Here is a 14,756-nt window from a genome sequence, read left to right on the forward strand (position 1 = left end):
TATTTTGGGGGGAGGTAATTAGGTTTATTAATTTATTTTAATGGACATACTGGGGATTGAACCGAGGACCTCATAGTTGCTCAGCACACGCTCTACCGCTGAGCTACACCCTCCCCCCTTTCCCAAGTGATTTTGAGAGAGCTGGCCTGCGTTTCAGATTTTGAGATCCTCTGCTCCGGGTATTACTCCCAGAGTGGAGCCAATGCAGGCTTAGCAGGGCCCTCGAGGCCTGCCCTGCTGGCTGTCTTGCTCACAGGGCTCTTCTGAGAAGATCCATCCCCGTCTGGCTTGTTGTGCACCTGTTTCAGAAGCCGGAAAATTCATCCTCCACGTCTAACGAAAGTGTCCCAAACTTTGAAGATTGTTCAGTTTTTCTTCTCGCATCCTCCCCCTCTTCTTGTCACCAGTTTCCTGACAGTCTCTTTCATCTTGGGAGACAGGGAAAGGGGCCAGTAAGATTACTATGGGGGTGGGAAGGAGAGCCTCTGACCTCACTTTCCACAAAGAACTGGAATCCCAGGTGGATGGCAGGGAAGCCAGCCAGTCCCTCATTCCATGTCTCTCTCTTATCCTTTCCCAGTGGATGCTGAGGCCAGGGCTTCCCTGGGGTGCCAGCCCATGCCCTGCATCCAGGCTCCCAGAGGGCCCCCAGGGGAAGAGGGGGCTGCAGGTTGGCTCTGGTTGGCTCTGGAGTGGCTCTGCCACTCCGGACCCTGGCTGCCTCCCCTCCAGGTACTTTTACCTGCAGGAGGCAGAGATGGCTCAGAGGCAGCTGGTTCTAGAGCTGGAACCTGGGTCTCTGCCCACTTCTCCTTTGGAAAGGTCCAAATAAGAACTAGGACTCCTCACGGGGAAATAGATTAATCGCTGCATCACACTCGTGGCTGGCACTGGAGGAAGAGAGAGGACTCCGCAGGCCTGTCCTGAGTTGTTGGTACCAACAGGGTGCTACAGCAACCTGAATCCCATGGAGAGACCAAGCGACACTTGGAGGGTTGGAGAACTCAGGTTTATTATGACCACAGGCCCAGGGGAGTTAACCCTACAAGCTCTGGACCCCATCTGTAAGTTTACACAGGCTTTTAAATTTCGAGTAAGTTCATGCCATAGTCAAATGAGGTATTAGAAATGGACCAATCAGGAGTGAGCTTCAGGAACCAACAGAATTTTAGGGGTAAGTTTCATTTTCCTAGAAGCAAGCCTTTATACAGAAGCACAAAAGCGGGAAGGCGATGGCCCTGCCTAGGAGGTCTTGCTGGTCCCTTTGTAGGCTTTGCCCCTTCAAGGGGATGGTGTGTGAACTGAGAACTTGGAGATGGTACACAGGCAGGGCAGATAGAACCAAACCTCAGAACCCTGACTGCTACTTTTAAAATATTATTTTATGTTTTCAAGAACTTCCCCCTGTCTGTGATCATCTCAAGGTCTTATCTTATCTTGTCTATGCAATCTGCCTGAGTCAGACAGATCTCTCCGGTCTTCTGAGTTTCTCCTGCCCCCACACTTGAGGGAAACAACCTCCGCACAGGAGGCTCCCAGGCCTCAGACTGAGCGTTCCAGTCTCTGGCTGCATCCCTCCCCATAAACCAACCGAACCCACCAATCAAAACACAAAACAGACAGCTGAAGTTGCTCATCAGAATAGTGGAAGGAAACCGCTCACTACTGTGCATACGTTTTAAAACAGGGTACGTTTTAAACCTGATTTCTCTAGTGTTTCATTTTAACAGCTTTTAATGATTTCAGAGGTTGAATGTGACATATGATTCTAAAGTATTAAGATTGGTTTAAATAGACAGAACTTCAGCATCCAGGCCAGCAAAGCTACACACTAATGCAACATTGTTGCTAACACCAAAACCTTTCAGAATCCTCTTTGGAGAGACAGAAGCTCTGAGTTAAGAGTCAGATCTCAGATTGCTGCCTGGGTAATGTCGGGCAGGTCCTCTAATCTTCTCGGATATTTCCTCGGATGTGAAATGATGTTAATGACACTATTTAGGTAATGCTGCTGTGAGAATTAATTGGTCAAACAAAGAAAAGTGCTTGGCTTAGGGCCTGGCATGTGCAAGAGCTCATTAAATGGGGCAGCTCTCATGTGATCATCTCTTTATGGCTCAGGCTTGTTTCTTTACACTTAACGGACTGCTGCCTTAGGTCTGTCTGTCTTCCTCTCTTGATGCTAAGCATGCCACGAGTCCTTTATTCAGAGCACACATCTCTGGGACTTCTCCCACCATGCTGCACTAGGCACTGGCTTTGCACATAAAACATACGTGGTCCCAGCCCTCCCACAGTGATGGGTATCCAATGGTCGCCCCCTCGCAGGCGCTCTGCGTTCCAAGCAGACCCAGCTCAGTTGGCACATTCATACTCTGGGCCTTTGCACCAGTTCCTTCATTTTAACTGCAGTTTCCTTTTCTCTTGTCAGATTCTACTAAAATCCATAGTATAAGCAGTTTATACTGCTTATTTCTGGGTTAAAGGGCTTGTGATATTTTGTTACTTCCTTCTTTGAGCCCGTTGTTTGAATTAATGCAAAGATCAAGTGTCATATTTATTTAAAAAAATAAACAAACCCAAAATTGTTATTTAAAAAAGAATTTTCCCTAAACATCGCCACTTCTGTGGAGCCTCCCTTTGCTCCTGGAACTGGATTCTTGCTCCTCTTTGTCCCCAAGGCACCGTGTGTGACAGCACCTCTCAGTTGTTGGCATTTGTTGTTTAAACGTTTGTCTCCCTGACTTGACTTTGAAGCCCTCCCTCGGGCAGGGACTGGGTTGTTTCTTGCAGTGCCTGCCTGACTGTAAGAGTTAACTGTAAGAGTTCGAGACATTGTTCTCTTAGGTGCTTATTGCTGCTGTGAATTTATAACCTAAGTGCGTAACAGGGTGAGATATTGAGAAAGAAATCAGTGCCCTAGTCTTTTTTGCCTCCTGTGCACTCCTGGGCCAAAGGCAAAGGCCGTCTCTGCACTGCCCTCCCTGCCTCCCTCCTAGGAAGGGCAACCTGAGGTCCTGTGTCCGGCCTTCTTTGCCCTAGGAAGGAGTTAACAGTGGCTTTTGTATTTCTGGGCAAAAAATAAAAAAACTAAAAAACAACAAAAAAAAAAAAAAGAAAAGAAAGAAAAAAGAAAAAGAAAACACCCAGATTGCCCTGTGTGAAAGACAGCTGTAGCCAGACTTTGGTTTTGAAGGTCTGGGAGCTCAGACAGCTGCATGGGATGACAGCTAGAGCCTGGATGACAGCACCCCCCACCCCCTCCTCCCTCATTTGCTTGTGTCCTGGAGGCCTTCTCCAGTCCAGGCAAGTCTGAAACAGCAAACAAAGACAGCCAGGACCCTCCTTTTAAGTTAAAGTTGTGAGAGAGCAGGGTTAGGGCGGAAAGATTTAGAAAGGACAAAGATTTCTTTTACTTCTCAGCTCCCTGTCACCACTCCGACCAAGGACCTTGGGAAGAGTGAGGAGGACTTGGAAGCAAGGAATGTGGCCAGACCAGGGCTAGTTTCTGCTCCCTGGGCTAAGCCCCAGTGGAGGAGGCGGGGTGGCCCTGAGGACGGGTAAGAGAGCCCTTTCATTAAGGCTGGTGTCCTGAGGGCTGGCAGACCTCAGCCTGCTTGGTCCTTCTGGAATTCCACATTTGGCTGCTTCCTCTTTAGTCCTGGCAGCTCTGAGCAAATGCCCAGTGACAGCCCGGTCTTCCCTCAGCCCCAGAGCCGTGAGGGAGCTGGCTTCCATCCCCCCAGCCCCTGCGAGCAGAGAGGCTCCAGCCGGAGGAGCCACTCCGCAGCAGAGGGAGCAGGGCGGGGAGGCACACTAGGAGTCAGATGAGGTCACAGTGCATCTCAGAGGAGGCCCCGCCGGCCGAGGGCCAGCCTGCATGACCGCAGGACTGAGAAGGCGCAGGTCCAGATGGCTTTTCCTTTGTTCCCTGCTTGTGTGAGTGAATTAAATACCATTTCAGTCATTTCATTAACCAGGGCATCCTAAGCGAGCGGGGGTGGCAAGCAATATATCTTAACTTTTTTTGAGAAGGCATTTTCTTCCCCCTCTTTTTGTCGTAGGACAGCAGCATGACAGCAGGGCTTGAGCTTCTCTGTGTCCCTTAGTGTTAAGCTACGCCCACACGTGGCCTGTGTGCGGCTACAGCTGCACTGTTGTTCTTCCACCCCGCCCTGGATCACAGCCACACAAGAGCCAGAGGAAGCCCCTTAAACTGTAAGATCCATCATTGCCGTCCTCGGTTAAAACCCTTCAATGAATTCCTATTTCATGAAAGCCAACCTCTTACGGGCGTACAGGTTCTGTGTCCATTTCCAACCCTCCATCTCTGAACTTATCTTCTTCACTTTCCCACTTCGTCACTCAGTTCCAATCCCTGGCTTCCATGCATGTCCTCAAACAAAGCAATATGGCCTACCTCAGGGCCTTTGCACTTGCTGTGCCCCTTCCCTGGAACCCCTTTCCTCCACGTACTTACCTAGCTCACTCTTTTACTTCCTTCACTTCTCTTCAGAAAAGTCCCTTTGTCAGAGGCCTTCCCTGACCACTCTACAAAAGAGCAACTCTCCTGCCCTGTCCTGTTTCCCTTGCCCCACTTTACTTTTCTCTTTGGTCCTTGTCACCATTCAACATGCTATGTATTTACTTGTTTATTTTGTTCCTCCTCCACAAGACTAAATTCAAAGAGGTTGGGGACTTTTTGTTTTGTTCCCTGTTGTACCCCCAGGGCATATACCACAGTGCCTGGCACAATAAATACTTGTTGAATGAATGAATGAACCAATATCCAAGTAAAGAAGATGAGACCCGAAAAAATGACTAGCAGAGGCCTCTCAGAGATCTTTGTGAGTGCCAGCTAGCTTGGTGCTAGATATGGTTTGATTTAGAAAAAAGGAGAAGCAGATGTCTTGTACGTTAAGGGCTGCAGAACGATTTCTTTGTTGCAGGTGTAAGGGTCTGACGTCCGAGTGAAGCCTGCTGGCACTGCGTCAGTGTGTGGTGGTGCTCAGTTCACACACAGTACTGCTGCCGTCCAGGGAGACAGAGCACGGAAGGAGCGACACCCTCTAGCCATCCCCCAGTGGTACTAACAGCCCTTTTAGACACCAGCATAAGAATGGAGAGTGTCAGAGCTGGAGGGACTCAGGCCACACAGCAAACGAGCAGCAGCGTCAGGATTATAACCCAGGTCTTCTAATTCGCAGACCAGCTCTTCCCACCAAAGCTCAGGTGAGCCATCTTTCTTCTCTCCAATCTCGTGCCATTCCAGTGGGTTAGATATCTGGATTCCCAAACGACTACTCTTTCCAAAACACATTCCAAAGCAGAACTGGCCAGATAACACTCTAAGCAGGATGGACTACAACTGCTAAGTTTTACTCTATATTATTTGGGCTTACATTGATCATTATAATGGGAGGCAATCAAGACAGGATCCAAATTAGGCTTGCTTGTGTGTTTAACCACAACTCGTTGTTACATTATCACCCAAGTTGGGATCATTTCGGTGCTGATTATTTGGTTTATTAATTAGAACCTTAACATTTCCAAACCAGCGGATTTAGGGATGTCTAGTTCATAGGGCGCTTTTTTTTTTTTTTTTGATTCACGGTGATTTTAAGTCTTTTTTTTTTTTTCAAAGCTACAGCTAAACTGGAAGCCAAACAGTTAAAAAAAAAAAAAAGCTACTTTTGTTTGAACACCTGTGGGCTCTGAATCACTGCTAAGGATTCCCTTTCAGGTCTTCAGCGTGTTCAAAGTGTAGTTTAAAAATTATCGATGTAGTTCAACTGTCTCATTGTAGGGATGGAAAATCAAGCCAGTCAAGAAGCAGAGTTCAGGACACATGTCTCCTGCCTTCCAGGCAGCCATGCATCAGGATTTTACTCCATCCAATTTTTCTGTTTAAGCTCCTCCACCAAAGGTGAGCAGAAAAACATTCTAACCCCTTCTCTCTCCTAACTGATCAGCAGCAGTTTCAGTTCAAAGGTTTAATGAGGAAGACGCAGGAATTCTTGACTCAAATGAAGGGCTCTGAATTACCATGGCTGAAGGCGACCACTAGTTCCCAGCCCTTCCCTCCCCGCTTTCACTTCCTCTTTCAAATAAGATGTCATATATATTTGGTTTAACTAGAGCCAAGAATATGACAATCTGGAGTTAAAAACAAACAAACAAACAAAACAGACCACAGTCTTTCAGTATGGTATTCTTGGGTCTAGCGCAGCAAGAAAATTTAACCTGATCAGTTGTGCTGCTTGGAAGATGGTCTGTGTGGCCTTCAGCTCAGGGGACATCAGAGAAACCAAGTCGTGCCTGAGCCTGAACTCAGGGACCAGGTCTGTCTGAGAGTAGAGACGGGGACACCTGGCTCTGAGTGTGAAGGCACCGGCCACTCAGATCACGTATTTCATAAGCAGAAGTCATGAAAATACTTGATTTCATGAGCATAAGTCAAACTTCTGGTTGTAATTGAGGCTCCCAAATATGTTAATCATTGAAATTCTCATTGTAATTAAGTGTGAAGTGGCATCCTGGTTTTGACATCAGCCTCTCGGGAGATGACACTGGGAGGACATTCCTGCTCCCTTCCCTGTGTGCGTCTTTTGGAGATTGGGAAGTGTTCTTTGAAACAAATTTTAGAGACGAACTTATGATTAGTTCCATCAGGACATGGGCAAGCCCAGAACCTGGAAGTCACTGTCTTTCAAGGCTAAAGTATTCTGACCTACAAGCTAGCAGGTTATTACCTCTTGTGGCTTAGGTTCATACTGGGGACAACTGGATGTGAATGGCACCACACTGAAAGATACATAACAGATGCACGTGTTTTATTTACAAAACGGCTTCCAAATTTGCTTGTAAAGGTCATACCATTTGTCTCCTCCATCCTGCTTTCAGTGACTTGGAGGCCAGGCCCTAGGAGACCCGGGTCGGGAGTTGGTACCCAGCTTACCGGTACTCAGGGAGTCATCCTCGGATTTGCCAGAGTGAGGCAGGGAGTTGCCTGGCTGTGTGTACACTTGAGGGAGAATCAGCCAGTCTTGGTGGAGAGCTTCAGAGAAACCCGGAGACCGCAGTGGGGAGATACGGTAGCTGAGAAAGGGAGACTCTCAGGCGGTTATTAAAGACTGAGGGCACTGGGAGTTCGAGACGTGCAGATACCAACTACTGTATATGAGGCAGATGAACAGCAAGTTTATGCTGCAGCTCAGAGAGCTGTAGTCAGTACCTTGTGGTAACTTCTGATGAAAAAGAATATGAAAATGAATATATGTATGTGTATGTATGACTAAAACATTGTGCTGTAAGCCAGAAATTGACACAACATTGTAAAATGACTATACTTCAATTAAAAAAAAGAAGGCAAATTTAAAAATAATTTTAAAAAAGGAAAAAAAGATGGAGGGCAAAGAAATAATATTTTTTAGAACTGTGGGGAGGGAAAGATGGAAGAAAGGAGCCTGCTTTTTTCCATATGGTTACTCAGGCCTGAGGAGCTGAGCTGGCTTCACACCCCATTAAGCCAACGCCTTAGGATGCGCTGGTCTCTGCCAGAAGGCTACTTTAAAGCTCACTTTTCTCCACGCTTTACTGCACATGCTGGAGTTAGGAGGTATGGATTCTTAAGATCCTGTTTGGCACAGCAGAGAGACACAGGCCCGAGAAAGGCAAGGTGAGAGTAAGAGGAGAAATACACGGCCCGACTTTAGAAAAGACTGTAGGGGTGTGTGCACGTGCGTGTGTATTGTATGTGCGTATGTGCGTGCGTGTATGTGTATGTGTGTGCGTGTGTGCACGTGTGTATGTGTATGTGTATGTATATGTGTGTATGTGTGCGTATGTGTGTGCGTGTTCTGCACCCCTTTTTTAGGGACGGTATTTGGGAGGGAAGCTACAATGGAATTAGCAAGACGTCAGTTCTGCATCGTGAATGATTTCTGTTGTCAGTAAGTCCCAGCCCCGTTTGTCTGTTAGGTTATTAATTACTTTCTCCCTCATATGTTTCAAAGAATCTAAGCGGGCAGGGTGGCTGTGCCTGTGGAGGGCAGCCTGGGACAGTGAAGAAAAGCGGGGCTAAGACTTCTCAGTACAGAAGACTTTCCAACCAAGGCTGATGGCTCCTTCGGAACCAGCCTGTTCAAGCAGCTGGGAGAGTCTGTGTTCTTCTCCAACCTCATACTTTCCTAAAAGATCCTGGCAAGCTGACGAGGTTCTTTCTTTCCTCGATGTTTTAAAACAGAGTAGGGAAGTTGACTGTGCATCTAGGTGAGAATTGCTGGAAGGAGTTCTGAGTACTGAGATATGAAAGCTCAGAACCCAAATGCCCTGCCAGGAAGCTGTTTTGACCTGAAACGAAGGCCTAGTATCAGTCACGCTAGAGACCCAGGGAATATGGAGCAACTGAAACAGACACACACACAAATAAAACCCAAACAAACGAATAAAACAAAAACCCCTAAAACAAAACAAAACAAAGAACCCCCCGCAAAAAGCACTTTTGGCAAGATGGGGACTGGAGAGCCCCAGGAGAAAGGCAGGAAACAGCGGCTGATAAAAGGGAAACCAGTTTTCCCAACAGGCATTTTGTTAATAACAACAACAACAATAATAAAAATAAAGCAAAGCAAAAAAAAAAATATATATATATAGGACCACCAAGCGCTTTCTTACCCTTCCACAGTCATCCTTGCTCAAAAGCTCCAGCTTCACAAGGCCCTGACTGTAGATTCTAACCAAGGAGGGCAAAGCAAAGCTGTCCTCCAAGGGAAGGAAGCCGGCGCCAGGGCTGCGAGTCACCGGAGGGAAACAGCGGCCGAGAAGCCGGGGGCCAGTGACAAGCTGAGTTCTGGGCTCGCAAAGCTGGGCTCCCGGCATGCCTGTGGCAGACCCCTCTCCACTTCGACAACCAGTGGCATCAGCCCAGAGTGGCGCACACGTTGAGGACAGCACAGTTACAAGTGGGCACGGATTTTTATTCTCAGTGCACAACAGTGTTGTTTTTGCTCATCAGCAACAGCTTTATTGGTTCCAAAAAAGTATCCTTTTTTTCCCTTTTTTTTTTTAAAACTCCCCTTCTATTTTTCCCGTCTCAGTGGAACAACATATTTGAATTTCAGATTTGCCAATTTTTAGCGTATTTTTTCCCTAAGAATCATATAACTACATGCAAAACATTATACAGAGAGCTTAAATAATATCAAAATGCAAATGCAGGAGGGGCGCTCTGTTTGCCTGAACTGCAAATTATGGCAACACACACTGGGGTACGCATTGCTTTCATATCATCATTTGTTTGTTAAGTCATGCAGACCACAATGGCCAATCTTTTGTCTTGTTTCTCCCTTTTATACAAAGATACCAGTGCTTGTTATACTAGTTACTTAAAAAAAGAAAGAAAGAAAGAAAGAAACTCAAAATTCCTATCTGCGTGCTGATTTGAAAAGAACAGAGAGAGATTTGTTGGCACACATATATGGCATATTCACATATGGGGAGAAAACATGAACCAAAGGCCAGTTCCATCAGGGGGCGCCCACCGCCCTCCGTCTCGGAGGAAAGCGGACCGCAGACCTGACAGCAGGGCCGGGAAGGTAAAGGCCGGCACTGAGCTCAGCGCAAGGGTGTCTGGTCTATTCTGAGGAAGAGGCTGGAATGGCTTAAGAAGAGCAGGCATTTAGAAGTGCCCCTCGCCTTCCCGCCCCCCTCCCCCACTGCAGTGAGGTGGTCCCCAGTTCCGAGGAGTGAGGAGTGAGGAGTGAGGGAGGGTGCACCCTGTGTTGGCATCATAGGCTGCTTCGATCACGAGGCAAGGAAAGCAAGCAAGAAAGGAAGTGATGTATTTAGAGGTGTCCGGCACACGTGAGCTTGCCACGGCCCTCTGGGTTTTCGGCAGTGAGGTAATCACTCAGATTTCACTGGGCAAGCTCTCCCTTCTGAAGCTCAGCTGGGAGAAGAACTTACAAGTGCCAGAGGGACTTCTCAGTGGTGTCTCTACCGCCTTAGAGATGAGGGAGTCATTTCAGAGGGCAGAGGACACCTCTGGGAAGGACCTAGCCCCCACACTGTCATCTAGGGCTGGAACCAGCCTTTATTTTTCCACTTAGGGTTCTATCTCTCATCTAATAGATTGTATGAAACTTTTCTAGGGGAGGGGAAGAAATCTCAAATCAGATCCTTGCCAAAAGAAATAAATCACTAATGGAAAAACCCAGGGGCAACAGGAGGTAAAAGAACCATAAAAAATGCAAACCCCCAATCAGAGCATCCTGGCAGCCAGTGTCTTGGGTACCACTCTGACAGCTGTTCACAAACTGCAAGTCTAACCGAGGTCCCTGGTCCTGATCACTAGTGCCTGGTACCCATCTCCATGGGGGTGCACACTCGCTTCCTGCCGGCTGTGCCTTCTTCCTGGCTGCATTCCTTCCCAGCAGTGATCTACTGCCCATTTTTCTAGGTTTTTCAAAGAAGAATCTAATCTAGGATAATATTTTTCCCTTTTCCCCATCAGACTCTTTTCAGATCCAAAGCACCATTTTGGGGGGAAGCTTTATTAACTTCTTCCATATTTATTTACTGTCAGCTGGATCACTGAAACTAAATAGAAAAAAAAACTTACATAAAAAATATGCACATAAACACTTCAACTTAATTCCATGTCAACAAAATTTATATTAAAAAAATTCTAGAACCCAACAAATTTTTTTTCCCCTTCAGTATAAAGATGGCTGTTTGGAGAAAAGGAATATGGTGCATTGGTTTTAAAACCAATGACAAAATGACAAAACCTGTCATGTCTAACTGCTGGTTATGTGCTCCCCTCCCCAGGCTTACACGACAGCACTTTATTTTAATTCCTTTAAACAAAATACACATGGCTAACTCAAAAACTATCAGTTTCTGATCTAAAGAAAACTATATTTTTTGCATATTTCTGTTTTCTCTCTTACTATGGAAACTAGAATACACACACACAACCATTGACTTTAAACAGGCACCGTGAGAGTCTTTTGGGAGCAGGAATGAATAAACAGCCTCCAGAGTTTATTCTAAACACTGATCTGAGGTAATATAAGACTCGACAGAACTAAATCTTCCAATGTAATTAATAAATATATATGTGAACACCTAACAGCGTGGGTTGAGCTGTTTTTTCCCCCATGAGCATTTAAGACAGAGAGAAGATCGCTGAAGCATGGAACCTTTACAAACCCAAATCAAATCTGGTGGACTGTGTAGTAATGGGATGTGTCGGGGGGACTGCTCCTTTAGTTCTTCCGTCCTAGGACAGCTCAGATGAAAAGGGGGAGGGGGGAGGAAGGAAAGGCTGGAGAGGATAGGTTTCGGGCACCTGACTCTCCCAGATGGAAACATGGCAGTTCGTAAGAGCCTCGAGCCCCTCCTCCCTACTCCCACCACTCCAGGAAGGGCAGGGCAGGCTCCACTTATCTCGTAGGAGACAGGAACTGGCAGACATGAGCTGCCCCTGCACAGGAGAGCGCACGTCACCACCAGCAAGGAGGAAAATAGAGGTCCTAAGACGTGGCTCCACCTCCCCCCACTGAGGGAGGGAGGGAGGGAGGGAAGGAGGGGAGGGGCTTCTCAGGGTGGCTCCTTTGCTCCTTTAAGTCAGCAAAGTGTCACTGGAGCTTCCCACTTTGGATGCATATTTTCAAAATCAAAATGTTTCAAAAGTAGATAACCTGGCAACAGCAGGAACACATTCTTACCAGCTCTCGATTGCTTCCCAAGGACCCTGTTAGCAAAGAAACCTATTTGCCTCTAGAGCTAAATCAGGGGTTCCACTGGGGCCATAAGGGAGGATGGTTTAAGTCTACTCCATTCATCCACACCCTTTCCATTTTCTGAATCATTACAACTTTAAAAAAAAAAAAAGAAGGAAGCCAAGGAAAACAATGGTCACAAGAGACCGAGAGGCTGCGGGGAGGTTGGGCTGGAAGGGCAGAAAAGGTGTAGTGCTCTAGGTGTAAGTTTTCAAAATGGAAAAATTGTTTTAAAACAATCACTCCCTCAGCTGCGTCTACACCTTCCATTCCCACCTGAACACATTTCATGTGAGCAGGTTTGTGGCTCTGAACCCTTAAATGAGCTTGTCAACGGCGCAGACGCATAGGGTCAAAAACCCAGACGTCAGGAGACTGGTGACATAGATGTGAATACTGGGGAGCATCTGGGCTGGGGTAGATGCCAAGACGATTGTCAACACTTCTTTAAAAGTGACAACTGATAGACCTAAAGGGTCGATTCTACCATTCGTTACCTACTTGGGGTTGAACAGGGTCCTGCTACAAACCCCAACTCAAGTTTAAGTCAAAATCCTTGTAGGTCTGTGCTCTTCCCTCTTCACGGTCAGGTGGGGGTTCAGACACGCTTGGGAGCAGCTGACGTGACAGTGAGAAGTCCCATTCTCACCGTACTGAAGGGAGAGATACCAAGGGCAACAGGGTGAGCAGGAACGGGAGTCAGAGAACCCAGTTCAAACTGATGTCTCCAGGCTGTGCAGAGGGCTGTCCGAGTGGGAGGCAGCAACCTGCACTTGGCTGCAGTCCACCGCGTTGTTGTTTTTGTTGGCATACGGAGTGACCTCACCATCCGACGGGGCCATGCTAGTCCCAGGCTTAGAAAACTTCTCAAGACCTTCCTCTTCTTGCTCATCCATGAGTGGTGTCCGTGGCCCCTCCTCATCTGTGGCGAATTCGGGGTGGGTCATGAAGTTGTGGATGGAGTTCTGGTTCATGGGTTTCTGAATGCTTTCATGGAGGGAACTATGGAATGCTTTGACCACTTTGATCTACGCCAGGGAAGGAAAAGGAGGGTGAGAAAACACGGAGGTGAGAACTGGCTCGTAAAACAAGCAACTGGGTGGCTTGAAGAGAGAAACAAAACCCAAACTACAAAACACCACTGCTCAAAAAACCAAAACCAAACGTATGAGAAGAGATCATGAAACACTAGAAATGTCACGTGGCTCAAATTTCAAGCACTGAGGTGGGGTGGGGAAGGTGAGGCATGGCAAACAACTAGAATATTTCAAAAGCTGCATTAAAAAAAAAAGTAGAAAATCCAAAGCAAAGTTAGCATTCCCAAACAATCCACTCTTAAAACGGAACAGAAAACAAAAAGATTCGTTAGTTCTTTTGGATGGAGAGCAAGGACATTAGAACCAGGTGCAAATTAATAGCCAAACTTAAAAGATGATTCTGACATGTGGACTTCTGTGTTGAGGCCAAACATTTTGTGAATGTGGAATGGAAAAATTACACATTGCAGTTTAGTTATCTGTTTGAAACCCTCGAAGAGCCAAACACGTATCAATTTGCACACAGTACACTTTGGGTGATAAGTGGCCATGAATACCGTGCAGCAAGGCAGACAAACCAATCTTCACTTGTGTCAGCAGCATGCAAGAAAGTAAAACTCTTACACACGCTCCCAACAATTGCTCTTTCAGTCAGGAAACATGCACGTATTTATAATCCCACACTCTCCACCATGTTCTCCTCCCCCGGAGAAAGTAGAACTCCACTCCTTCCGCCCCCTCCCGCGCAAGAGGTGGGTGAGACACGGGCATCAGAAGATACCCTCCTCCCGGCGCTGACGGAAGGCTCGTGCTCTCAGCCCAGACGAGGCTGGACACGTGTGTCCCTGTCCTTGACACGTAGCAGCTATGCCCCGTCATGCAGATTTCTCCAGCTGTTTGTAAATGGTGAAGAGGAACGTGATCTTATGTGGAGAAGGGAAAGGATGGGACCAGGAGAGAAACCACCCGATCCGGGAGGCAGTGCTCCACACAAGGGGCTTTCCTGATGGGGTGGTCCAAGAGGATGGAGGAAACAATTTGTCGGCTGGGAAAAGGGAAATGCACTGCCCTGTAAGTGTCTAAACCTTTGTTCTACTGCACAGCAGAGGAAGGGGTTGAGTCACTTTAGAGAAGAGGGGAAAATGGACCGTAATTGATCCCTGTGCCCAGCCTCTGCCTTATCCACAGGTTCCAGCTCTTTTGGGAGCTGTATTTTGGACCTGCAGGTCTCTCTGAGGTATGGTTTAGAACTTGAGTTGGCAGAATTGAGGTGGGGGAGAAGGCTGGATCTTGAGAGGTCGGGGAGAGAGGCCAGGGGAGAAGAAAGCGGTTGTGGGGCTGTGTTAGTTGTTGGGAGGTGGCCGATCCTAGTCTGGTCCCAAAGTTCTTCCCTAAGAAAAGAAATGGAAGTGATGCAGGAGAAGCTGTGGAGGTGAGGATGGAGCTACGAGACATGATGAGGGCTGGGGCAGGGCGCATCTTTCATGACTCTGCTCTTTAAGCAAAGAATATGTTCCTGGAGAAGAGGCAGGAATGTGGAGACAGCGGAGCACACAAGGCGGCAGGCAGATACGCCGGCTGGATCGCTTGTCCCAGTGTTTCCTATCACTGTAGAAAACCTCCAGAACAATGCACGAGGCAGGTGCACTGAAGTTGTGTCCCTGTCGCTAAGGCTTGCCTGACCTTGCCTCACTCCACAACACACTGGCTGCCCCACCCAGGATGGAGGGTGCTCAGAGCTCAGAAGGCAAAGGACTCTTTGCGATTCAACTGAATCAGCTCAGCATCTTCCACTAAGAAGACTCAAGGAAGCCGGGCACACACTGACCAGGCTGCACAGAAAGCAAGGACCTACTTGCCCTCGTTAGGTGAGATCAGGTGGAATATAGGTTCCATCTGGTTTTTAGGAGGTCCCAAGTTTTCACTGATCGAT

At 47.3% G+C, this 14,756-nt stretch overlaps 1 protein-coding gene and 1 long non-coding RNA gene across 6 annotated transcripts in view; one reads left to right on the plus strand and one right to left on the minus strand.

Moving 5' to 3' along the window:
• Positions 1-3,864: 3,864 nt before the first annotated feature.
• LOC140688709 (uncharacterized) lies at positions 3,865-9,027 on the plus strand. 3 transcript variants are annotated; one of them, XR_012063465.1, is made up of 5 exons: positions 3,865-3,939; positions 4,070-4,218; positions 4,950-5,232; positions 5,807-5,926; positions 8,687-9,027. It is a non-coding gene; the product is annotated as an uncharacterized lncRNA (long non-coding RNA). The 3 variants fall into 3 exon arrangements; XR_012063463.1 differs by having other exon boundaries at positions 3,870-3,939; positions 4,065-4,218; XR_012063464.1 differs by lacking the exon at positions 8,687-9,027 and adding an exon at positions 8,016-8,211 and having other exon boundaries at positions 3,870-3,939; positions 4,065-4,218.
• The window catches only part of ATP2B4 (ATPase plasma membrane Ca2+ transporting 4), a 95,834-nt gene continuing 90,077 nt past the window's right edge, over positions 9,000-14,756 (minus strand). For all 3 annotated transcript variants that reach the window (XM_006218482.4, XM_015251345.3, XM_006218483.4), the window contains one exon: positions 9,000-12,814. In XM_006218482.4, coding sequence (XP_006218544.1) covers positions 12,500-12,814 — 315 coding nt within the window. In that variant the 3' untranslated portion in view covers positions 9,000-12,499. The remainder of the gene's footprint in view (positions 12,815-14,756) is intronic.

The sequence above is a fragment of the Vicugna pacos genome, chromosome 23, assembly GCF_048564905.1.
Source record: "Vicugna pacos chromosome 23, VicPac4, whole genome shotgun sequence".
In the NCBI taxonomy this organism is placed as follows: domain Eukaryota; kingdom Metazoa; phylum Chordata; class Mammalia; order Artiodactyla; family Camelidae; genus Vicugna; species Vicugna pacos.